General features: G+C 43.3%; 1 protein-coding gene across 1 annotated transcript in view; it reads left to right on the top strand.

The window, feature by feature from the left end:
• The first annotated feature begins 1,774 nt into the window (after positions 1 to 1,774).
• The window catches only part of usp36 (ubiquitin specific peptidase 36), a 37,037-nt gene continuing 12,597 nt past the window's right edge, over positions 1,775 to 26,214 (top strand). The window contains exons 1-14 of the mRNA XM_071394149.1: positions 1,775 to 1,906; positions 10,837 to 11,117; positions 11,400 to 11,621; positions 12,401 to 12,511; positions 21,306 to 21,408; positions 21,543 to 21,610; positions 21,839 to 21,909; positions 22,242 to 22,324; positions 22,438 to 22,549; positions 22,775 to 22,915; positions 23,111 to 23,211; positions 23,602 to 23,731; positions 24,884 to 25,252; positions 25,566 to 25,787. Of these exons, the coding sequence (XP_071250250.1) occupies positions 10,850 to 11,117; positions 11,400 to 11,621; positions 12,401 to 12,511; positions 21,306 to 21,408; positions 21,543 to 21,610; positions 21,839 to 21,909; positions 22,242 to 22,324; positions 22,438 to 22,549; positions 22,775 to 22,915; positions 23,111 to 23,211; positions 23,602 to 23,731; positions 24,884 to 25,252; positions 25,566 to 25,787 (2,001 nt within the window). The 5' untranslated portion in view covers positions 1,775 to 1,906; positions 10,837 to 10,849. The remainder of the gene's footprint in view (positions 1,907 to 10,836; positions 11,118 to 11,399; positions 11,622 to 12,400; positions 12,512 to 21,305; positions 21,409 to 21,542; positions 21,611 to 21,838; positions 21,910 to 22,241; positions 22,325 to 22,437; positions 22,550 to 22,774; positions 22,916 to 23,110; positions 23,212 to 23,601; positions 23,732 to 24,883; positions 25,253 to 25,565; positions 25,788 to 26,214) is intronic.

Here is a 26,214-nt window from a genome sequence, read left to right as displayed (position 1 = left end):
TGCTTGTGTTTCTTGGCCCAAGTAAGTCTCTTATTATTGGTGTCCTTTAGTAGTGGTTTCTTTGCAGCAATTCAACCATGAAGGCCTGATTCACGCAGTCTCCTCTGAACAGTTGATGTTGAGATGTGTCTGTTACTTGTACTCTGAAGCTGTAACGGCTGATTTCCTCCTCTTCGTCTGAAGAGGAGGTGTAGCAGGGATCGGACCAAGACGCAGAGTGGTAAGTGTCCATGTTTTAATATAATTAACTGAACATGACAAAAATTACAAAATAACAAAGAAACCTAACCGAAACAGTCCCGTGTGGCACGAACACGAACACAGACACAGGAAACAAACACCCACAAACCAACAATGAAAACAGGCAACCTAAATATGGTTCCCAATCAGAGACAATGCAAAACACCTGTCTCTGATTGAGAACCATATCAGGCCAATTGACAAACCTAAACATAGAAACACATAACATAGACTGCCCACCCCAACTCACGCCCTGACCATACTAACTAAAGACAAAACAAAGGAAAATAAAGGTCAGAACGTGACAGAAGCATTTATTTGGGCTGTAATTTCTGAGGCTGGTAACTCTAATGAACTTATCCTCTGCAGCAGAGGTAACTCTGGGTCTTCCTTTCCTGTGGCGGTCCTCAGTTTCATCATAGCGCTTTAAGGTTTTTGCGACTGCACTTGAAGTAACTTTCAAAGTTGTTGAAATTTTCCGGATTGACTGATCTTCATGTCTGTTGTTTCTCTTTGCTTATTTGAGCTGTTTCTTGCCATAATATGGACTTACCAAATATGTCTATCTTCTGTATACAACCCCTATCTTGTCACAACACAACTGATTGGCTTAAGAAGGAAATCAATTCCACAAATGAACTTTTAAGAAGACACACCTGTTAATTGAAATGCATTCCAGGTGACTACCTCATGAAGCTGGTTGAGAGAATGCAAAGAGTGTGCAAAGCTGTCATCAAGGCAAAAGGTTGTTACTTTGAAGAATCTCAAATATAAAATATATTTTGATTTGTTTAACACTTTTTTGGTTACTACATGATTCCATATCTGTTATTTCATAGTTTTGATGTCTTCATTATTATTCTACAATGTAGAAAATATTAAAAATAAAGAAAAACCCTTGAATGAGTAGGTGTGTCCAAACTTTTGACTGTACTGTATATACTAGGCGGTGTCAGAGGAAGGCCCAACAAATTCACCCAAGTCATAGACTGTTCTCTCTACTACCGCACGGCAAGCGGTACCGGAGCACCAAGTCTAGGTCCAAAAGGCTCCTTAACAGCTTCTACCCCCAAGCCATAAGACTGCTGAACAATTAACCAAATGGCCACCCAGACTATTAACATTGACCCCCCCCCCCCCCCCCCCCCCCCCACACACACACACACACACACACACACACACACACACACACACACACACACACACATAGTTTTTACACTGTGGCTACTTGCTGTTTATTATCTATGCATTGTCACTACCCCTACCTACATGTACAAATTAACTTTCGGTACCGGAACCCCCTGCATATAGCCTCGTTATTGTTATTTTATTGGGTTACTTTTTATTTAATGTTTTACTTTAGTTTTTTTAGTAAATATTTTCCTACATTTATTTATTGAACTGCATTGTTAAGGGCTTGTAAGTAAGCATTTCACGGTAAGGTCTACTACACATGATGTATTCGGCGCATGTGACAAATACAATTTGATTTGATTTGATTTGCTAACCTGCATTTTCATTGGCTTCACAAATCTGTCAGTCATGCTTGCCCACACCCTCTCAGAATGCAGCATGGGGGAAAGAATGTAACACAATTAAGGAACTGTAGCCAGGCAGAGTGTCTTTATCGCCAAACAGTCGTCGTTTTCGGATGATTGAACTTAAGGTGAGTGTTACTAATGATCAGTCTATCGATCTGTTTTTATAACGACTAAACATCTGACGGATATTGTGAGGAGGTTGGGAGGTAGCTAGCTAACCACATTGCAGCATCGAGACGCCACGTTAGTCGTTAGCAAAGTTGCTAACCAGAAAGCTAGCAGTAAACAGTTAGCTTACTGATGTTACGTGGTTATTTTTGTTAGCTAGCTATCCATTCAGTGACAGTTTTCAGTTGTTACAAATAGATACATGTAACGAATAACGCTAACTGTTATCCCTCATCTAAAGCATGTTTGTTTATCGGCTAGCGTAGTAACTAAAGTTACGTGTTTCCAACTCAGATGTTAGCTAACGTTTTCCTCTCGTGACCCACAGTACTCCGCGTGGAGACATTTTGACCAAACCAGGTCCGACTAGCTAGCGGCAATAGACGAGCTAGCTAATTACACTGCCTTGGTCAAGTTGGCTAGTTAAATATCAAGTTAGATACACAGATAAGTACATATTGAACGAGGCCCCATAACAATGAAATAAAAAGAATGTCACAAATTGCATTGTATTTGTCTCGCTTTGCAGATTAGTTAACGTTTGATGGCTAAGCTAGCTAGAATGTCTAGTATCTAACCTGGCTTGCTAGCTACTAACTTACTATGTAACGTTAGTAGTTCCTGCAGCCAACATGGCTGGCTAGCTAACTTGCTCTGTCTGTAAAATATTTGCTAGCGACTAAGTCGCGGTGTCTTATTTAGCTAACTAACAATCTACAAACACATGTTAATTTTGCACTATATAACCGTAAGCTAGTGAACTATGGTATTGTTGTACTTAAGGGGGAGAGCGCGAGCTAGTAAACAGTACATTACTGGAATAGCTAGGTTAACTTGCTAGCTACACTTCACAATCCTGTGCATACTTTTTTGTAAACACTGGTCAAGTCTCAGTCAGGGAAGTTGGCTTGTTTCCCGACAGAAGTTCAGTGTTTGAAAATATCAATGTCCAGCAATGGGACTCGCTGGGTTTATAGCCGATGTTAAGACTTGAGATTCAGCATCTTCCATGCTGAACCTCCAAGTCGAAACATATGGACTATTTGGCCTTATAAGAAGCAGGTTTGTAATACTAGCTATTTGTGGCAAGTAGCTAATGCTGGGCATACACCACACGACTAATACAATCGTAACAACTTGGATGTGCTCACATTTACCTATCTCCTTGTCCCAAATCTTTAATTCCATCCATCTTCAACCCCAGGACTGTGGTGCTCACATTACACGATGATTCCTTAGTTGATCCCCCTGCGTTTCTATTGTCGTAGGGAAAAATACCCACATGCAAACTTTGAGCTGCTTTATTAGTGTTGAGATAATGTGCACATTATTATGTGCAGAAACATCCCAAAAGAGATGGGTGCACAGAATATGGATAATAATAAATTAGATTTTTTGTTTCTGTCATGGTAGGACGCAATGTAATATTGGTGGAGTTCGTTTTGCATGGCACGATGCCCCGGGTGAGTGGAGATTTTACTTAAAGACCCTTGGAATCTTCTTAAATGGGCAAACTTTGCTAAGCTGGGGCACCTGACCATGTAAAACAAACCCGTCCATTGAAAAGGCATCCACCAATCAGTTTTCCATCACCTTGGTCCACACGGTGCGGGTTGTTGTTGCGTTCCTCTTCTCCGACATTGTTTTGGTCTCACATGCTGAGTGCTCATTGGGCATGGACTGCTGCCAATCGCATCGTAGCACTGCTCATACTACAAGATGGCAAAATCGTGTGGTGTATATTCGGCATAACCAGTCTCGTTGTTGTGGGTTATTGCCGTGCATACACTACACGTTTTTGCCGTCCCAGACACATTTTCATGTTCGAGATTAAATCCTATGAACTTGGGCTAGGATCAGGTCATTGGGACTCGTGTAGTTTGAGCGGGTCAAGGACACACTGATTCTGGCTGTTCTGTTCTCCAGACCCCCGGTGGGATGTCCCGATTTTATATTCGGGCACATTTTGGTTGTATCTTGTAGTATGAGGAGGGATACGATGCGATTGGGAAAGCATGTGAGACCCAAACAATGACGGCAAAGATGAAACCAACAGCTACCACAGCCACAAATTGAAAATTGTCTATTGTAAAAATTTCTGAATACAAAAAGTGTTTTTTGGTCTTAAGGTTAGTAGTGTTAGGGTTTATTATCATATTTTAAGATGAGAAATTGTAGAAATAGGCAGGATTTACCCATAATTATGACAGATTGGTGGAGCTGTGGAGAGAATGCAGCTGCTTAAATGTTACGTTTTCACCTCCAAATCCCTCTGTAGAATGTAAGTCCATGTTGTCCACGTCTGCCCAACCATTTGAGGGTCTGTATTTTGCCCCTCAGTCTCTCTTTCTGGTGTTTTTTGCTACGGTTGCAAAGGGTTGGAAACTTTCTGGTGAATTTGGGGAATTCATCAAACAGTTAGCTTATAACAGCGAACCATTTTTTGTGGGATACATGTAAGGAAATTCTAGTCTAGTGACATATATTTTGGTTAAACTATGCCCAATTCAATGGAATTGCAACCCTCTGCATTGCGTTCTTCCATCACATGTACAGCTGATTCTCAAGATCTTGCACACTAATGAGATGCTATTGAGCCCACACTACTACACTGTCTGAGCCAAGGACTACATGCTTTCTGTTAAGTTTTGATTACAATACTGGGTGGGGTGAATATATTTTATGACATACATAATTTTTTGTTAACTTGTAAATAGTAGCCTACAGCAAAGTGTTTAAATCATATCTAACTTGTGAACAATTTCTGCTTGTTAGTTTTAGCTTGCTTGAGTCTGCTAACTGAGTGTTAATTCACCCGTTTCCATACATGTTTAATTTTAAAACATTTATCTTACAAAAGAGTTTAATCTAAATGCTTAAATAGTTATCTGTACATGGAATTGTATTTGGTTTTTTTTTACTCCTTTTTCTAATCTTTACAAGAAAATGCCACGGGCCCTATCTGATGTGTGGAGACATTTCACTGCAGCTAATGTAGAAGGAAAAGCTGTGCACATTTGCAAATACTGTGCCAAATCATATGTGAAGAATGCAACAAAGATGCAGAATCATCTGGCCAAGTTCATTAAGTTCCCTCGGCGCGCACAACAAGCAACCTCTTACAAAAGTCCCTCTACTTCTATTCGAGGTGAAAATTATGAATCAGACACCTTATCGATAGCAATAGCTCATGGTCCTCCTGGAAACAGAATTTTTTTTGACTCAATGGACGAATGTAGTCAGAGAAATGCTGCTGAATGTCTTGCTCGAGCTGTGTATGCAACTGGTTCACCTCTGATGCTCACAGGCAATGTGTATTGGAAGAGATTTCTGAATGTTTTTCGCCCAGGAGACACCCCTCCAACCAGACTACTTATCTACTCATTTGCTGGATGCAGAGTTCAACAGAGTTCAAGTGAAGGTCAAGCAAATCATAGAGAAAGCAGACTGTATTGCAATCATCTCTGGTTGGTGGTCGAATGTTCGTGGTCAAGGAATAATTAACTACATCATCTCTACCCCTCAACCAGTATTCTACAAGAGCACAGACACAAGGGACAACAGACACACCGGTCTCTACATTGCAGATGAGCTGAAGTCGGTCATCAATGACCTTGGACCACAGAAGGTATTTGCACTGGTGACAGACAATGCTGCGAACATGTTCCTGTCTGGTGCAGAGATCAACAAGGCCTATGGTGTCATCACTACCGTGTCTCGCCACCTTGGCCTGGATGGGGGCAAGGCTCTTGGCAGTTTGGCCAAGTACACTTCCAAGAAAGGGCTTTGGGATGGAGATGCAATATGGCAGTCGTGCCAACATATCTCATCAGCCACCAGGTGGAAGGGACTTTGTGGATCTGAGGCTCTTTCCCGTTGCTTCAATCATCCTCCAAATCCCACCAACATCAGCCGCCTCAGAGCGCAACTGGTCCTTGTCTGGGAACACGCACGCAACAGGCTGACCAATACAGGGGTTGAAAAATTGGTGGCCATCCGGGCAAATGTGAGACTTTTTGAGCCTGACAACGAGCCATCCTCAACAAGGTTGGAAAGTGACAGTGAAGGTGAGGCCTCAGAGTTTGATGTTCAAGAGGTGGACATTGAGGAGGTCCAGGGAGAAGACATGGCAGCCTGAGAGAAAGACAACCAAAGCTTTAGTTTCTAGACTATCATTTTACAGATGTATGTTGAGAATGTTTTTGGGAGATACGATGGATCATTGGGGATCATTCAATATTCCCTTTTGCTTTTCAGTGAAATCATTCCATGTGAAGAGTCAACTCATTTAAGTTCAATTCATAACTAAATTGTTTTTAAAATTTTCTTTTGGAAGGATTTAATAATTTACAATTGTCTGTCTACTTATAGGGTGTGTGTTTCTGTCTCCATATTATATGGTAAATATATCCAAAGGTGAAGTATCCAATAAAAAAAACATATATATTTAAATTATATTAATATTAGATTGCATATATTTCCGTTAATTCCCACAAAGTTTCCACATCTGAATATTCCCCAAAATGTGCAACCCTATATTTTGCAAATAATCATGTGCACACTTATAAAGGCAGAAGCTCGCTGTTTGCATGTCGGCATTTTTTTGTTTGCAAACCATAATGCAAAAACAGTTTAGTTTTTTTTTTTTTTTCAATTGCCACCACAACTTCATTAATTCACTTAATCGATCTTACATCTCTCTGAAAGATTATCTATTGCCTCTGCAAACTGACTCTGTGTGAATATGGATCATGGGATGCTCATGTCTCCACCCTACCAACGGGAGTCGTTGACCCAAAGGCAGGTGACAAGCTTGGGTCCAAAATATTCCCATAGAAATGCCTTGGAAGTATCTTTGGCGAGAGTGAGACTTCTCACTTCACCTCTTCCTCTCTGATATGGCCTGCGGCTGCCCCCCCTTGCCTCATGAATGTCATTACTGGTTAAAGAGTGAGCGCACACTTTTATAAAATAAGCTACTTCTATGCAGATGTTGTTTATCAGTACAATAAATGAGTCCCAATTGGAGGGGAAACAGATTGTTTGTCATCTGTAGCCCCATGAAATCAGCCAAAACAAGCTCACCTCCATGCATGCTCTCACTCCTATTGAATATGCATTCCCCTGTATTGTGAATAGGCTACATCTTGATTTAACCAGTTTATCAATAGATTTACCATTCAAATAAATGAAGTTAAACTAAGTCAACGTCAAAATGATTGTATAATTGATTTAATTAATGCATGCATGGCTGTCTCTGAAAAATGTTGCCGTGAAAAAGTTCAAATGTGTTTATTGCACTCAGGATGCCTAATGATTGAACAGGCAAGTAGCTGAGTTTCTGTCGAAGTGCCATTCTGTGACTTTGGCTAATGCGCATTTTGTTGCCATGGTATCATTTTGGTATTGACTATTGTGATACTAATCCTGGTATCAGTATCTAAGTAAAAAGCCTACCGTTTTCTTGATTGATGTCATTAAAACAGTATGTAGTGTCGTGGGTCCACAGTGTCCGTGACAGTGGCATAACATTCTGTGTGGTAGACTAGCCTACATGGTTCAATGGTTGGGTAGAACAGCACCCCTATAGAAACGGTTTGGTGAATAAACTGAAAATCCCTGTAGGTGGTCCACCCATTACATCTCAGCAGTCAGCTGTGCCATCTCACTGTGGGCTGTGTGATTGTTAATTCTATCAGTAGCAGCACATGAAGGTTAGTCTGCCCTTGTGCGTGTGATGCTGCATGTGCAGCCCCCCTGCTCTCCTCCCTCAGCTACGTCACTACCATATCTAATGAGTCAGGCTCCCCTCCCTTTTCTCTGTCAAGTGTGGGTTTGAACAGAACACTGCTCTGTGACAGGTCCATCCTGTGTCTGTGTGCTGTTGACCTAGAGCTGTTCCCTCTCCCCGGTGCGTTTCAACCCCTCAATGGCAGCATGCGAGTGCATCACTAACATATAGCCCTATAGTTTGCTGGTCGTACATCAAGTTGACGCAGGGATTGTGTAGCAGTCCTTTGTTTACTCTAAGCGGGCTGGGTTTTTAACAGCTCACCATATCGTTGAGCTAATGGAATGTAGCCTATTCAATCATTCTCATCCTGACTATTCCAGCTAGCCGATTTGTAGTAGACTTTAAAATATATATATATTAATCTTTATTTAACTAGGCAAGTCAGTTAAGAACACATTCTTATTTACAATGACGGCCTAATGGGGAACAGTGGGTTAACTGCCTTGTTCAGGGGCATTTTTAATTCTTTTTTTCTTTTCTTTTTTACCTTGTCAGCTCGAGGATTCGATCCAGCAACCTTTTGGTTAGTGGCCCACCGCTCTAACCACTAGGCTACCTGCTGACCTTGTCTTGCCTATATTTATTTTAAGCCAGTACTGCTGGGGGGGGAAATCACATTGAGTTCAACTAAAACACTAGCCACATACTTGTTTTGATCAGTGACACATTGAGGCCTAGTCCACACTGGGTGCTTTGTAATTGAGGCGGACTGGGACTGAGGGAAGCGTTGGAGCAATTAGCCTACTGTCACTACCCTGTTCATTTCCCATTCAACTCTGTCTGCCAGCACGTTGGCATGCGCCAGAAATGACACCTTCAGGAGTCATTCACTCCACTGCCCAAACAGCTGACGCATGCAGACAGGGAAGGGGTTGTGAAATGTGCACCTACACTCTTATCTGCTCAGAGATGGTCTATTGAGGAGGCTGCTGCCTTTAAAGGGCCAGTTGTTGCTGGTGTTCTGATAGATTTACCAGCTCAGGATGCTGGACAGTAGATAGATATATGACAGTAGGTATAGATATGAGATATGCCACAGCAGACTCTATTATCCAAAGCAACTTAGTCATCCGTGTGTAGATTTTACTCCTGGGAGTCGAACACACTATCCTGGCGTTTTTAAGAGCGATGCATTACCAACTGAGCTACAGAGGACCAGTATCTAGCCTATTTCACTACTCAGTCCCATATTAAGCACACAAGTGATGTGCAGTATAGCCTGTGTCTTTTAAAACCAATTCTGTAGCTTTTCTTAGAGCATAACCAACCTGGCCTGTATTCAGAAACGTCTCAGGCTAGGATTGCTGATCTAGGATCAGCTTCCCGCTGTCCATGTATTCATATTCACTAGAATATCTAATAGGCAAACTTATTTGAGATCAACACTCCTTCTCTAACACTTATGAAATTGGGCCCTGAGGTGAAAAAAGAATCAACGGTTACAACTGAAATGAATAAAACAAATATAACAAAGATTGCACGTAGAAATAACTGAAGGCATTCTGAGGACATGTAACGAACAGCATGACTGTACCACTCCAGTCTTTCCTTTGTTGTGACAGTGGACTGTCGGGTGGTTGCTGGTTGGTATGGCGATGACTTGATTGATGTAGGAATAGACCGAACATGAGTATCTGACCTGGTAGACAGCAGTTGTGCTTGTGTCGAGTCCCTCTCCCCGTTACACACACACATGCACGAGCATGAACACACACATCATGCCCGCCTCCACAATCTTGCATAACATCAGAGACGGCTGCCAAGTCCCAGCCTGACTCCTCAGATACTCAGTCCTCTTGCCATAATATGCTGCTGCTCACATAATATGCCGCTCTCTCGCCGAAAAGCACGAGTTCCATGCTTACAGCCCGGGTTGCCAGTTTACAGTCCGGGTTTACAGCCCGGGTTGCCAGTTTACAGTCCGGGTTTACAGCCCGGGTTGCCAGTTTACAGCCCGGGTTGCCAGTTTACAGTCCGGGTTTACAGCCCGGGTTGCCAGTTTACAGCCCGGGTTGCCAGTTTACAGTCCGGGTTTACAGCCTGGGTTGCCAGTTTACAGCCCGGGTTGCCAGTTTACAGCCCGGGTTGCCAGTTTACAGTCCGGGTTTACAGCCCGGGTTGCCAGTTTACAGCCCGGGTTGCCAGTTTACAGTCCGGGTTTACAGTCCGGGTTGCCAGTTTACAGCCCGGGTTGCCAGTTTACAGTCCGGGTTTACAGCCCGGGTTGCCAGTTTACAGCCCGGGTTGCCAGTTTACAGCCCGGGTTGCCAGTTTACAGCCCGGGTTGCCAGTTTACAGTCCGGGTTGCCAGTTTACAGTCCGGGTTTACAGCCCGGGTTGCCAGTTTACAGCCCGGGTTGCCAGTTTACAGTCCGGGTTTACAGCCTGGGTTGCCAGTTTACAGCCCGGGTTGCCAGTTTACAGTCCGGGTTGCCAGTTTACAGTCCGGGTTTACAGCCCGGGTTGCCAGTTTACAGCCCGGGTTGCCAGTTTACAGTCCGGGTTTACAGCCCGGGTTGCCCGTTTACAGTCCGGGTTGCCCGTTTACAGTCCGGGTTGCCCGTTTACAGTCCGGGTTGCCCTTTTACAGTCCGGGTTGCCCGTTTACAGTCTGGGTTGCCAGTTTAGGAATCACTGACAGGAAATAGAAATTCACTGCTACAGTAGCCTCTCTGAGGGAATGATGACGCTGCAGTGCTGTACTGTGGACTGGATGTTGTGGATGTGCTACACAGGGTTGAGACCAATTGCTGCTCAGTAAGATTTCCGAGGTGTATTATTGTTATGGTATCATGACTTTTATTCCTAGGCACGCTGAAAAACATCTATATACACACTGTGGAATTTAGTGTTTGTTCCTATGTGACTAAATATTTAATTTAGCCTTGATTTAATTGACTAGTCTCAAACTGGCCTTATTGTGTGTAATTGTTCTGATTTTGTTTTATCTATACTGTAGGCCTGTGTGGATTATGTCTTCATAATTTTTTCTGTGTTCTACATGTCAGTGCCATTTCACCAGGTCAATTTCCTTGGTACATGTAAGCAAAGGTGATTCTGATTCCTGAATCCCACCCTCTGTCTCATCCACAGTGATGCTCAAACGATGCCTATAGTGGACAAACTCAAGGAGGCCCTGAAGCCCGGCCGGAAGGACTCCTCGGCGGGCGACGATAGCGACCTCAATAAGCTGCTGGCCTCCTCGGCCAAGAAGGTCCTGCTGCAGAAGATTGAGTTTGAGCCGGCCAGCAAAGGCTTCTCCTATCAGCTGGACAGTCTCAAGACCAAATATGTGATCCTCAACCCCCGCGGCAGTGAGGGGGCCGCGTCGTGTCAGAGGGCCAGCACAGAGCCCGCTCAGATCAAGAGGCAAGGTAAGGCCGTTGACTGGGAAATGTACTCTCCGCCATTCAAGCGGTTTGTTAAGTCTAGTTTTCACTGCACACAGAATTAACACACTTTGATATTCTTAATCACCCGTCTTAAACTTTTTGGTGGAATTGAAGAATAGCTCTATTCACCTTGAGTGTTTCTCTCTGGGTTTTGGTGAAGTGATCAGTTAGGCTAAATTGTTGAGTTTGTCTGCTGAACTATTCTCTGGCTTTTCTGAATTATCATGCAATTTCTCTAATTAATCTCACTCCTCCATCCACCAGTTTCAGACAACCAGTGTGGGGGCCAGAGTGATGGGATCCCCGCACCGCAGAAGATGCTCTTCCCTGGGAACAGACTCTCCATGCGTTGGGAGCGTGTCTACCGGGTGGGAGCCGGCCTCCACAACCTGGGCAACACCTGCTTCCTTAACTCCACTGTGCAGTGTCTCACCTACACACCGCCCCTGGCAAACTATCTACTCTCCAAGGAGCACAGTCGTGCCTGTGAGTAGTTTAGTTGACCTCTGGTTAGATACCTTTTTGAATGGCACAATATAGTTGTTGTAGTGCAAAACCATTAAATGGGGCAATACAAATCTTTTGCTTCTAGTTTTTGAGACTAAACAGGTCCCTTAAATGGACAAATATATTGTCTAGAAATGACCTCAAAGGTTGGCTGGAAAGGGGCACATGTCCAACAGCTCTACTCCCATGAGTAAAAGGGGATGCCTAGTCAGTTGTACAACTGAATGCATTCAACTGAAATGTGTCTTCAAGCAAATTGTTTGCTTAAAAACAATGAGTTTGTGTGCATTCGCAAGATAAGAAATTGATTCATATTATGTCATAAACCAAGCAGCCAACATCTGACACACACAATAAGCAACGAACATATGTTTAAGAAAACTGTTGTGCTGGAAGTCAAATGACTTCGCCAGTCTGGTGGGGTAATGATGGTGACATGGCCAGTCTGGTGGGGTAATGACGGTGACTTGACTTGGCCAGTCTGGTGGGGTAATGACGGTGACTTGACTTGGCCAGTCTGGTGGGGTAATGACGGTGACTTGACATGGCCAGTCTGGTGGGGTAATGACGGTGACTTGACTTGGCCAGTCTGGTGGGGTAATGATGGTGACTTGACTTGGCCAGTCTGGTGGGGTAATGACGGTGACTTGACTTGGCCAGTCTGGTGGGGGTAATGACGGTGACTTGACTTGGCCAGTCTGGTGGGGTAATGACGGTGACTTGACTTCACCTCATTATTCTATTCCTGTGCATTTCAGGTCACCAGTCGGGTTTCTGTATGATTTGTATAATGCAGAACCACATCATCCAAGCCTTTGCCAACACGGGAAATGCCATCAAGCCTGTCTCCTTCATCCGAGACCTAAAAAGTAAGTAGTATGCTTCTTGTTTAGCTGTTGTCCATCTATTGAGTTGGCGTTGGTTTTTCAGAATTGTAGTGCAAGCTTGTTTTTAGCAGCATTGCAATTTTTGTTGTCCTGTAAGGTACATGATATTGATTGGCTGTTACATTCTTGATTTCAGTTTAATTTCAGAAACACTAACCAGGTTTCCATCCATCCCTTTTGAGATTAAAGTACGTCGGGGGGGGGGAGAGAATGTCCCAACAGGCCAGATGAAAACAGCAAATGTCAACTAAACAAAATATGCTAGACACGGTGGGGATGGTTTTTTGTAAAAGATGAATTATGTGAGTAATGGAAATGCTTATGTGCCAGTATTGCTATAACATCATATTGGAGTCACATGATGACATGTTGTGTAGTCTTCCCACAACGACTCAGGAAACCATGCAGTTTACTACAGATGAAACAACTTCACAGCCTGGTGGAAGTACAAGGTGTTGAGCTTGATCCTCCTTTCCAACAAATATCCAGGGTCTTATTCTGGTCAAGATCGATGGTTCACTGCCGTTTGACAAATAAAAATCGCCTCTCTAGTCATAATAACCATCATGTAGGCTATACCCACACTGTATCTACGAGTGTGAGCTGTTGTCTAGTGCTCATGTGCCAAGACCAGAGTGGGCACACTCAGTATGTAACACATCTTTAGTGATAACCGTCAGTAGAGTGAAATATGCGATGGAAACCCATTTAACTCTTATTTATTTGGTACAGTTGAAGTTGGAAGTTTACATACACTTAGGTTGTAGTCATTAACTCCTTTCTCAACCACTCCACAAATTTCTTGTTAGCAAACTATGGTTTGGTAAGTCGGTTAGGACATCTACTTTGTGCATGACACAAGTAATTTTTCCAACAATTGTTCAGACAGATTATTTCACTTATAATTCACTGTATCACAATTCCAGTGGGTCAGAAGTTTACATACACTAAGTTGACTGTGCCTTTAAACAGCTTGGAAAATTCCAGAAAAGGATGTCATGGCTTTAGAAGCTTCTGATGGGCTAATTGACATCATTTGAGTCAATTGGAGGTGTACCTGTGGATGTATTTCAAGGCCTACCTTCAAACTCAGTGCCTCTTTGGTTGACATAATGGAAAAAATCTAAAGAAATCAGCCAAGACATCAGGAAAAAATATTGTAGACCTCCACAAGTCTGGTTCATCCTTGGGAGCAATTTCCAAATGCCTGAAGGTACCACGTTCATCTGTATAAACAATAGTACGCAAGTATAAACACCATGGGACCACGCAGCCGTCATACCGCTCAGGAAGGAGAGGCGTTCTGTCTCCTAATGATGAACGTACTTTGGTGAGAAAAGTGTGACTCAATCCCAGAACAACAGCAAAGGAGCTTGTGAAGATGCTGGAGGAAACGGATACAAAAGTATCTATATCCACAGTAAAACGAGTCCTATATCAACATAACCTGAAAGGCTGCTTAGCAAGGAAGAAGCCACTGCTCCAAAACTGCCATTAAAAAAGCCAGACTACGGTTTGCAACTGCACATGGGGACAAAGATCGTACTTTTTGGAGAAATGTCCTCTGGTCTGATGACACAAAAATAGAACTGTTTGGCCATAATGACCATTGTTAGGCTTGGAGGAAAAAGGGGGAGGCTTGCAAGCTGAACACCATCCCAACCGTGACGCACGGGGGTGGCAGCATCATGTTGTAGGGGTGCTTTGCTGCAGGAGGGACTGGTGCACTTCACAAAATAGATGGCATCATGAGGAGGAAAATTATGTGGATATATTGAAGCAACATCTAGACATCAGTCAGGAAGTTAAAGCTTGGGTCTTCCAAATGGACAATGACCCCAAGCATACTTCCAAAGTTGTGGCAAAATGGCTTAAGGACAACACAGTCAAGGTATTGGAGTGGCCATCACAAAGCCCTGACCTCAATCCTATAGAAAATTTGTGGGCAGAACTGAAAAAGCGTGTGTGAGCAAGGTGGGCTACAAACCTGACTCAGTTGCACCAGCTCTGTCAGGAGGAATGGGCCAAAATTCACCCAAATGATTGTGGGAAGCTTGTGGAAGGCTACCCAATACGCTTGACCCAAGTTAAACAATTTAAAGGCATTGCTACCAAATACTAATTGATTGTATGTAAACTTCTGACCCACTGGGAATGTGATGAAAGCTGAAATATATCATTCTCTCTTATTATTCTGACATTTCACTTAAAATAAAGTGGTGATCCTAACTGACTGAAGACATTTAATCCTAGTAAAAATGTAAATGTATTTGGCTAAAGTTGTATGTAAACTTATCCTTGAACTGTACATGGAAATTTTTCACTATGTCACCACGCACAGCCTTTTATCCACAACAAGTACATTTGATGGAAACATCTTTGGTGAGAGAATGCGCATGTTTATTTGCAGGTTTTTATTATTTTTGCGTAAGAATCTCACTAGTTGGATGGAAACCTAGCTAATGAAATGAGAACCAAAGAAATCTGATTCAGTGTTATGTGCTGCATGTTTGTCACTAGTTTTTTACCCGTACATCGATTGTAATATATAATCGTTCCGTAGATGGTGCATTGTGCCAGAGAGCACCCTGGAGACTCAGTAGCAGTATGCATAAGGTGATGACATAACACTGGTTGGAAGTGTCACTGTGACTGCAGCTTGTGATTGCAGTGCCTTAGTGAGGCTGTGACTGTTATATGGGGAGGGATGGTACAACCACTATACTGTTATATAGAGACAGGGGAGGGATGGTACAACCTTTATACTGTTATAGAGAGAGGGGAGGGATGGTACAACCACTACACTGTTATATAGAGAGGGGAGGGATGGTACAACCACTATACTGTTGTATAGAGAGGGGAGGGATGGTACAACCACTATACTGTTGTATAGAGAGGGGAGGGATGGTACAACCACTATACTGTTATAGAGAGAGGGGAGGGATGGTACAACCACTACACTGTTATATAGAGAGGGGAGGGATGGTACAACCACTACACTGTTATAGAGAGAGGAGAGGGATGGTACAACCACTATACTGTTATAGAGAGAGGGGAGGGATGGTACAACCACTACACTGTTATATAGAGAGGGGAGGGATTGTGAGTTCAGCCTGATCTGAAGCCACAAATGCCCACTCGGATCAATGCTGATGTCAGTAATATAATTTAAGCTTGGCACAGTGAATGACTGACATTTTTTATTGGTTTAAGTTTGCAGAGATTTGGAGTGTGTACTTCCTGTACCTTACTGTGGATACCTTATGGTGTGTGTAGTAGTAGAGTCCTCTAGTAAAGTGCTGTTCAATTCCGCTCCTGGAGGGCATAAACACTTCCGGTTTTTGTTCCTACCTGGTGTACCATTTCTGAATTAGTCCCATATTAGGAGAGGATGAAAACCAGAAGTGTTTTGGCCCTCTTGGAGCGACATTGAACAGCCCTGCGATGGGCCTGAGTCAGAGAGGCGTCCCCGGGGATCACCTTTGTTCTCCTTCTCTTGGTACTGTCCACCTCTTCTTACGTCCTGAATTTTTCCTTCCCTATTGCTGCAATACCCTCTCCCCCATCCGGTGCTCTGTCCCTCTCTACGATGCCCTCTCTGTCTCCTTGTGACTGCGGGCTAGGAGTAGCAGGGTAGCAGCATTAGCACAAACCTGCAGAAATGCTTACAATTTATCTACAGTCTGCTCTGCTGAGATGGTAGATTTTCCTTTAGCTTCCTCTGTCTCCAGGCTATAAGATTTTCAGACTTTCTCTCCTTCGCCTCTTTCGCTCCCTCTCGCCAGCCAGCCTCTTGCGCTCCTCACACCCACCATTTCCTCCTTTTTACTCTTGTTTGTGGTGTCTCCTTCCCCCTCTATCTGTTAAGACTAGACTGGTTCACCCTCCTGTTAAAGGAAAATTTCACTCATTCCTTTAATTTACTGTGTTAAATAACACTGAGAACAATTCTTTGAACAAATGTTTCATTTTGGCGTTATAACAAGATTGGTAGCAACATGAAACGTCCTTTTGGAAATCTATTGCAGTTGACTACAAAATCCGCAATACTCTCTATGAGCTAGCTAGCTAGCAAACGTAGCTACACACAATAATACCGAAGACAATACTCTCTATGGGCTAGCAAACGTAGCTACACACAATAATACCGAAGACAATATCAGCATGTAACGTAGCTAGTTGGCTGTAAAATCGCCTTAAACTCCATTATCTATTTAGGAGTCGAATCTCTCACCACGTTCAACCTGCACATCAATGTGCCTCAGAGTAGAGTCTGACATTCACAACGACAGATATACTTTTAAGGAGATGGGACATGTTGCCGATGCTTGTCAATGGGCCGCACGGTGCATTCTGGGCTATTCTGGGACAAGCTGCGCTCTCCAAGGAGTGAAGGGGAGTCTGTAGGGCGCAGGCTCAACCCAACATTAGCACACATTTTGTCAACAAGGACTACAACATTACAAGTCTATTCCTGGACGTAAGATTAACTTGCTCTCTGTAATATTGTATCGCTTTTGAATCGTGACCTTATGTACTTTGGAGGAAAATAGGCACTTTTCTCAACATATACACTGACTTTGAGAAGGGATTGGGTGACGATTAACTTAGCAACCACGTGACACAGCATGACATCGTGAACATGATTGGTCGACAGTCTGCTGGGTGGAGTATTATATGTTCCGTCTTTCATTGGATTCCTATCTCCTTTGTATAATATCTCTGACACCGGCACCATGCACTCTGGACTAAAGAGGCAGACTATTATGACGTGTGCTGGATCCTCCATGAAATGACACATTTCTCCAGGTTGGAATATCACAAAAATAGGATCAATGGCTCATTCCAGAGAAGACATCCTCCCGAGTTACGACATTGACCAGTATTGAAATCTGATATGTATGATAGACTGTTTCACCATCTAAAAGTCCTATTAACCTCTAACGAGCCTCTACCCCGGGTCCGGGATCACCCCCCATCCCCCCACACACTGATTAGCATAGCTAGCATAGCTTCACAAGTAGATAGTAGCATCTAAATATCATTAAATCACAAGTCCAAGACACCAGATGAAAGATACAGATCTTGTGAATAAAGCCACCATTTCAGATTTTTAAAATGTTTTACAGGGAAGACAAAATATGTAAATCTATTAGCTAAACACGTTAGCAAAATACACAATTTCTTTGTCCACCATTTTTTCTCTCCACCAGTAGCTATCACCAATTCGGCTAAACTAAGATATTGATAGCCAATAACCTATAAAAAACCTCATCAGATGACAGTCTGATAACATATTTATGGTATAGGATAGGTTTTGTTAGAAAAAAGTGCATATTTCAGGTAGAAATCACAGTTTACAATTGCACCGACCATCACAAGACGACTAGAATTACTATAGAGAGCAACGTGTATGACCAATTTACTCTTAATAAAACATTTCATAAGAATAGACAAAGCATAGCAATGGAAAGACCCAGATCTTGTGATTCCAGACAATATTTCAGATTTTCTAAGCGTTTTACAGCGAAAACACAATAAATCGATAAGTTAGCATACCACATGTGAAAACGTTACCAGAGCATCGATTCCAGCCAAAGAGCGCTATAACGTAATCACCGCCAAAATATATTAATTTTTTCACTAACCTTCTCAGAATTCTTCCGATGACACTCCTGTAACATCATTTTACAACATACATATACAGTTTGTTCGAAAAGGTGCATATTTAGCCATACAAAACCCTGGTTACACAATGAAAATACTAGGAAATCAAGCCTCAAAATGTCTGACGTCATCTTTCAGAGTGATCTAGTTTAATTGAAAGCTAATCATATACTTGACTAAAAAATACAGGGTTGACAGGAATCGAAAGACAAATTAGTTCTTAATGCAACCGCTGACTTACATTTTTAAAATTATCCTTACTTTTCAATACAGGGTTCGCCAAGTGACGCGATAACAAACAAAATGGCGAAATATGCGTTTAAAATATTTCGACAGAACAACGATTTATCATATTAAATATTGCTTACTTTGAGCTGTTCTTCCATCAGATTCTTGGGCAATGTATCCTTTCTATGTTGTAATCTTCTTTTGGTCGATAGATGTCCTCTGTCCTTCGAAATGTCCACTAACAACGACCGAGACCCCGAAACGTTCCCAAAGCTAGAAAGTGCACGACAAATAAATTCCTCAGAATCGCACTAAACGGATATAAATTGCTATAAAACGGTTCAAATTAACTACATTATGATGTTTTTAACAACTATAACGACTGAAAACATGACCGGAGAAATATCACTCTCTAAAAAACGATTTGGAAGGAGGCAGGTCTGATGTCCATTTTGCGCATGACGCATGCAGGGAGAGAGCGGTACTTCTACGTTTTCGTGTTTTATAGTGGCTGTGATTGTGCAATAGACTCCATTCAAAACGTGATGACGTACAGACACCCAGAGGAAGACGTAGGCAGTGTCGGTTTCTTCATAGCATTCACTGTCGCCTTAAAAACAGACTCCAGATCAGGGGTAAAAATTTCTGAAATCTGACCCCTGTCATGAAAAGTGCTGTAGATATTGTTCTGTACCACTCAGAGACAAAATTCCAACGGCTATAGAAACTAGAAAGTGTTTTCTATCCAATAATAACAATAATATGCATATTGTACGATCAAGAATTTAGCACGAGGCAGTTTAATTTGGAGACCCAAATATGCTAATGCGGAACAGCACCCCCTATAGTTCCAAGAAGTTAACTTCCAGTGTAGTGAGAGCTACTTTATCACAGTGCTATGTCATACAGGCCGGATTTCTGCCCGCCAATAACGCAGATACACATGAAATGACCAGGGGAAATGATAGAACATCACTCAGATACACATGAAATGACCAGGGGAATTGATAGAACATCACTCAGATACACATGAAATGACCAGGGGAAATGATAGAACATCACTCAGTTACACATGAAATGACCAGGGGAAATGATAGAACATCACTCAGATACACATGAAATGACCAGGGGAATTGATAGAACATCACTCAGATACACATGAAATGACCAGGGGAATTGATAGAACATCACTCAGATACACATGAAATGACCAGGGGAATTGATAGAACATCACTCAGATACACATGAAATGACCAGGGGAATTGATAGAACATCACTCAGATACACATGAAATGACCAGGGGAATTGATAGAACATCACTCAGATACACATGAAATGACCAGGGGAATTGATAGAACATCACTCAGAGATGCACGACAACAATCGAACATTCAAAATGGATGAACCTTTCCTTTAAGAGGAGACTGTAGCAGGTTGTAGAGTGTGTTTAGGTCTCTGTTTCTCCCTCCATTTAAGAGGAGACTGTAGCAGGTTGTAGAGTGTGTTTAGGTCTCTGTTTCTCCCTCCATTTAAGAGGTGACTCATTTGAATGGCGTAATGCCTCAGAGTGGTCTCATGCTGTAGGCCTGCTGATAATGGACAGGTCATTTCCCCCACTGAGGACAGTAATGTATTTTCACAGCACAGCCCATTAGTTACAAACAACACCAACATCGGAGACAAACACAAGCAGAAGATTGGCTTGGTCCTGCTGGTATTGTGTGCTCTAGATAGTTCCCCATGAAGCCGTAAGGGATGGAGTTGTCTTGGTCCTGCTGGTATTGTGTGCTCTAGATAGTTCCCATGAAGCCATAAGGAATGGAGTTGGCTTGGTCCTGCTGGTATTGTGTGCTCTAGATAGTTCCCCATGAAGCCATAAGGAATGGAGTTGGCTTGGTCCTGCTGGTATTGTGTGCTCTAGATAGTTCCCCATGAAGTCATAAGGGATGGAGTTGTCTTGGTCCTGCTGGTATTGTGTGCTCTAGATAGTTCCCCATGAAGCCATAAGGGATGGAGTTGTCTTGGTCCTGCTGGTATTGTGTGCTCTAGATAGTTCCCATAAAGCCATAAGGGATGGAGTTGTCTTGGTCCTGCTGGTATTGTGTGCTCTAGATAGTTCCCCATGAAGCCATAAGGGATGGAGTTGTCTTGGTCCTGCTGGTATTGTGTGCTCTAGATAGTTCCCATGAAGCCATAAGGGATGGAGTTGTCTTGGTCCTGCTGGTATTGTGTGCTCTAGATAGTTCCCATGAAGCCATAAGGGATGGAGTTGTCTTGGTCCTGCTGGTATTGTGTGCTCTAGATAGTTCCCCATGAAGCCATAAGGGATGGAGTTGTCTTGGTCCTGCTGGTATTGTGTGCTCTAGATAGTTCCCATAAAGCCATAAGGGATGGAGTTGTCTTGGTCCTGCTGGTATTGTGTGCTCTAGATAGTTCCCATAAAGCCATAAGGGACGGAGTTGTCTTGGTCCTGCTGGTATTGTGTGCTCCAGATAGTTCCCCATGAAGCCATAAGGGATGGAGTTGTCTTGGTCCTGCTGGTATTGTGTGCTCTAGATAGTTCCCATGAAGCCATAAGGGATGGAGTTGTCTTGGTCCTGCTGGTATTGTGTGCTCTAGATAGTTCCCATAAAGCCATAAGGGATGGAGTTGTCTTGGTCCTGCTGGTATTGTGTGCTCTAGATAGTTCCCATGAAGCCATAAGGGATGGAGTTGTCTTGGTCCTGCTGGTATTGTGTGCTCTAGATAGTTCCCATAAAGCCATAAGGGACGGAGTTGTCTTGGTCCTGCTGGTATTGTGTGCTCTAGATAGTTCCCCATGAAGCCATAAGGGATGGAGTTGGTATCATTCTAACAGGGTGTTTCTTTTTTGCTCTTGCAGAAATTGCCAGGCACTTTCGATTCGGTAGCCAGGAAGACGCCCATGAATTTTTACGCTACACCATCGATGCCATGCAGAAAGCCTGTCTAAACGGCTACCCCAAGTAAGTTTGTCAAGTCATCGAGTGAAGGACATTAATTATACCTCACTGAAATGAATGTGGGTGTTCAGAAAGCCTCATTCTGTCATTTTTGGATGATTCTTTGTCTTTAATGTATTTCTCTCTCTGGGTCGTAGGTTAGACCGGACGACACAGGCCACCACATTGGTCCACCAGATATTTGGAGGTTACCTCAGGTCGCGAGGTACAGCTTTCAATCTACTATATTGCACAGTTGGTCAATTCCATTTCAATTCCAGTCAATTCAAGAACTACACTGAAATTCCAATTCTCTTGGAACTGGATTTTGTACTTTCTGAGCTGACTGGAATTCAAAATGAATTGATCCCAACCCTGCTACATCGATAAACTACTTTTTAAGGCATATTGGCGAATTGCCTTAGTGGATTAATTATATATTTTTCTCTTTCAGTTAAGTGTTCCATTTGCAAAAGTGTGTCGGACACGTACGATCCTTACTTGGACATTGCTGTGGAGATTCGAGTAAGTCTCTTGCTTACTTTAAAAGTATCTTCCTCCTGTCCTTGAATAATTCACAAGCACAGATCTAATCAATCGATCACATTTATCCAGATACCTAAAACCCCAAAGAGCAAGCAATGCAGATGTAGAAGCCCATTGGCTAGGAAAAACTCCCTAGGCAGAAACCTAGGAAGAATGGGACTTATAAATTCTTGTCAGATCAGTGGTCCTATTGATTTATCCCTCGGCCAGAATAAAGAGTTAATTGATGTGTGTTTGCTGTCAAAGGAATTCAGCTGATGACTATTTGGTTTCATGCCTGTGTTGAGTGGTCTTCCGTCTGTCCTTTTCAGCAAGCAGCAAATATCGTCCGAGCCCTGGAGCTCTTTGTCAAGCCCGACGTGTTGAGTGGAGAGAACGCCTACATGTGTGCCAAGTAAGTTCTGCGTAATGATGATGTCACTTCTAACACACTGATATTGTAGACGTACACAAGGCCCACATTAGTGTTATAGACGTTTTATAAACAACACACTTACACTTTATCAGGTGTAAGAAGAAAGTTCCGGCAACAAAGCGATTCACAGTCCACCGAACGTCCAATGTTCTGACCCTGTCTCTCAAGAGGTTTGCCAACTTCAGTGGAGGAAAAATCACCAAGGTAAACCTCTCGCAACAATAGTCATTACTCTGTTTAAAAATGCTGTTTCAGTGCAACAGTTCTCACCCTAACTGGGTCGTAGTCTGTAGGGCACCATTGCAAAACGCTTTGCAAGGAAACATTATATATATATGTTTTTTTTTTTTTTACAAGTTCAGGAAGTTCCTCCCCATTTATAAAGAATGTGCTCCCTACTGAACATGCCCTGATGCTCATCTCTGTTAGGACGTTGGCTACCCAGAGTTCCTGAACATCCGCCCCTACATGTCTCAGAGCACGGGCGACCCGGTCATGTACGGCCTCTATGCTGTCCTGGTGCATTCTGGGTACAGCTGTCATGCGGGCCACTACTACTGCTATGTCAAGGTAAGGACTCTGATGGTAGGCCTGAGACGGATTTTGTTTGGAAGTCTCAAGGATAATGTACGTTTAGATTTTCATTGTCACTGTTCTATCAGAACAGTGTGTTTGTTATCCTGTTAATCTGTGTTTAGTCTCTACTGTGGGATGTCCCTTCACTTTATCTAGAAAAGCCCATTTATTTTTCCGTTGTCTAAACAGGCCAGCAACGGGCAATGGTACCAGATGAATGACTCGATGGTCCATTCCAGTAACATCAAAGTAGTCCTCAATCAGCAAGCCTACGTCCTATTCTACCTGAGGTAAGACGTTAACAATATAGTTACCAGACCTGGGTCAAATACAGATGTCTGACAAGTTCAAATACCTTTCACATTGAGACCTTTTTCAAGTGAGCCCTGAAAGTGTTTAGCTTAGAGTTTACTCTGTTACGTTTTATGTGACATTTGAGTCATTTAGCAGACACTCTTATCTAGAGCAACTTACAGTAGCTGGTCCCCCGTGGGAATCGAACCAACAACCCTTGTGTTGGAAGCGCCATGATCTACCAACTGTTAGAACTATTCCATTGGTTCCATTCTACACGGCAAGCTAGATCAAGTATCTATTGCTGGTCTGATGGTTAATAGCGACTGATTGTAGTAGTAGCTAGTAACCATACATATTGACCATACCTGCTCTTTGCCCATTAGGATCCCAGAGACCAAGAAGAACGTGGATGGCCAGATCACCAAGCAGGGAATGGGGAAGAACGTAGCGATGTCAGAGCAGTTCAGGAAGACCAACCTCAACAGACCCCTGTCCTCTCCGCAGGTCACCAAGGTATGGGACAGACTGGCAGAACGGTCCATCATCAGAATGTTTGAAAGCAATACGGTATGAATAGACTTGCTGCCTTCGATGTGATCATTTTATTGTCCATTTGCATGGAAATCAATACAATACAGGACGGTTTAAATAAGGACACATTAACTATACTGTCCTTACACAATGTAATATACCACTGTTCAGTAGCCTGATGGCTGATGAGATGAAGCTGGCCTTACACTATAATTAAGAGTTAAGGCTTGGGGGCGTGTGGTATATGGCTAATATACCACGGCTAAGGGCTGTTCTTATGCACGACGCACCGTAGAGTGCCTGGACACAGCCCTTAGCCGTGGTATATTCACCATATACCACAAACCCGAGGTGCCTTACTGCTATTATAAACTGGTTACCAATGTAATTAGAGCAGTAAAAAAATACACGTTTGGTTATACCCGTTGTATACTGTCCGATATACCACGGCTGTCAGCCAATCAGCATTCAGGGCTCGTACCACCCAGTTAATAATATATCAGTGGCCTGATGGCCACTGATGGCTGATGGCTAATGAGATGAAGCGGGCCTTACAGCATGTAATATACATTATACCACTGTTCAGTAGCCTGATGGCTAATGAGATGAAGCGGGCCTTACACCATGTAATATACATTATACCACTGTTCAGTAGCCTGCTGGCTGATGAGATGAAGCGGGCCTTACACCATGTAATATACATTATACCACTGTTCAGTAGCCTGATGGCTAATGAGATGAAGCGGGCCTTACACCATGTAATATACATTATACCACTGTTCAGTAGCCTGATGGCTAATGAGATGAAGCGGGCCTTACACCATGTAATATACATTATACCACTGTTCAGTAGCCTGATGGCTGATGAGATGAAGCGGGCCTTACACCATGTAATATACATTATACCACTGTTCAGTAGCTTGATGTAAGCATTGTAAATAAGCATTTCACTCTAAGGTCTATACCTGTTGTGTTTGGCGTATGTGACAAATCCATTTTGATTTGATGGCTGATGAGATGAAGCTGGCTCTACCTCTTTGTTCTGAACCTGGGGACTTTGTATGGCCTCCTGGATGTCTTGTATGGAGTGTTGTCCCACGGCGTGGTCACTGAAACATGTCTCTTTCACTGCAGAAACTGGACCCTTTCCAGCTGTGTAAGATTCAGTCCGTAGAGGGCGGCCTGGGCAGACCCGTGTCTAGGAACGGCTCCAACGGCTCCCAGCAGCCCAACAAGATGTCCAACGGGACGTCGTCCTCCGCCCCCACCAGGATACCCGGCGGACCCATGCTGATCGAAGAGCCCTTCAAGAAGCTGAAGAAGCCCTGTTTTCCTCAGCAGCCCCAGGCGCGCAGCAGCACCCCCGCCCCCTCCAACGGTGTGGGCAGCAGGTCGGACGGCGGAGACCGGAGGCACGGGAACCAAGGGGCCAGGGGCCTGGCTGCATCTACCTCACTCAAGTCCCTGTCAGACTCCTCTTCGGCAGACACCTCCGACTCCAAGGTACAGCACTACTTAAAATATATGATCAATTCTATTGGACGGGCAGTCTGTCTACTATAACTGCACAAAATGTACCCTTATATAATTGCGGTCACATACAGGATGAAAATGTGCATTTCTCAAACATGCACGTTGTCTTATTTACATGCACTTCCCTCACTCAGAATGTAATTGTTCCCATTACTCTTTAGCCCAGTCATGTTAATGTTATACTGGATTTACCATACAGATATAAGATGGTCAGTTTGTCTGTATGTCATTGGTTTCTGGTCACGTTATTCATCAGAATCAAATGCTTGCTATTGTCATCCAGGATTCCATGGGTACCAAAAGTGCGCCGGTTGGTGGGACGTCCACCCCCCCTAGGAACGTCTCGAACGGCATGGCCTCCCCTGCCAAGAGTGTGGAGCGCGTGGGCACGGAGGAGCAGAAGACAGTCAAGCTAAAACCCCTGGCCCTCAACAACATCACATCTTCACCCACCAGCACCACGTCTCCCCCGCCCGCCAAGAAATTGGCCCTGTCGGCCAAGAAGGTGAGACTAGAGGCACCGTGAATGGCTCCGTAGCCGCTTACTTGCTGACCAGACTGCACGCGCGCAAGTTGATTTTATACACCGACACCTGATGCAATCAGGACACGCAGGTTGAAATGGCTAAACAAACTCTGAACCAGTTATATTAATTTGGGGACCGTTCGAAAAGCATTAAACATTTATTGCAATTTAGCTAGCTTGCTATTGCTAGCTAATTTGTCCTGGGATATAAACATTGGGTTGTTATTTTACCTGAAATGCACAAGGTCTACTACTCTGACAATAATCCAAGGATAAAACGGTAGACCAAATTCTAGTCATCTTTCCTTCCTTCAGGCTTCTTTTTCTTCTTTGGACTCTATATGGCGGTTGGCAATCAACTTTAAGGTGCATTACCACAACCAACTGGAGTGTGGACCTCAGTTAA

This window comes from Salvelinus alpinus, chromosome 1 (genome assembly GCF_045679555.1).
Source record: "Salvelinus alpinus chromosome 1, SLU_Salpinus.1, whole genome shotgun sequence".
Classification (NCBI taxonomy): domain Eukaryota; kingdom Metazoa; phylum Chordata; class Actinopteri; order Salmoniformes; family Salmonidae; genus Salvelinus; species Salvelinus alpinus.
The sequence above is the reverse complement of the archived record's forward strand: the minus strand, read 5'-3'. Positions and strand labels throughout refer to the sequence as shown.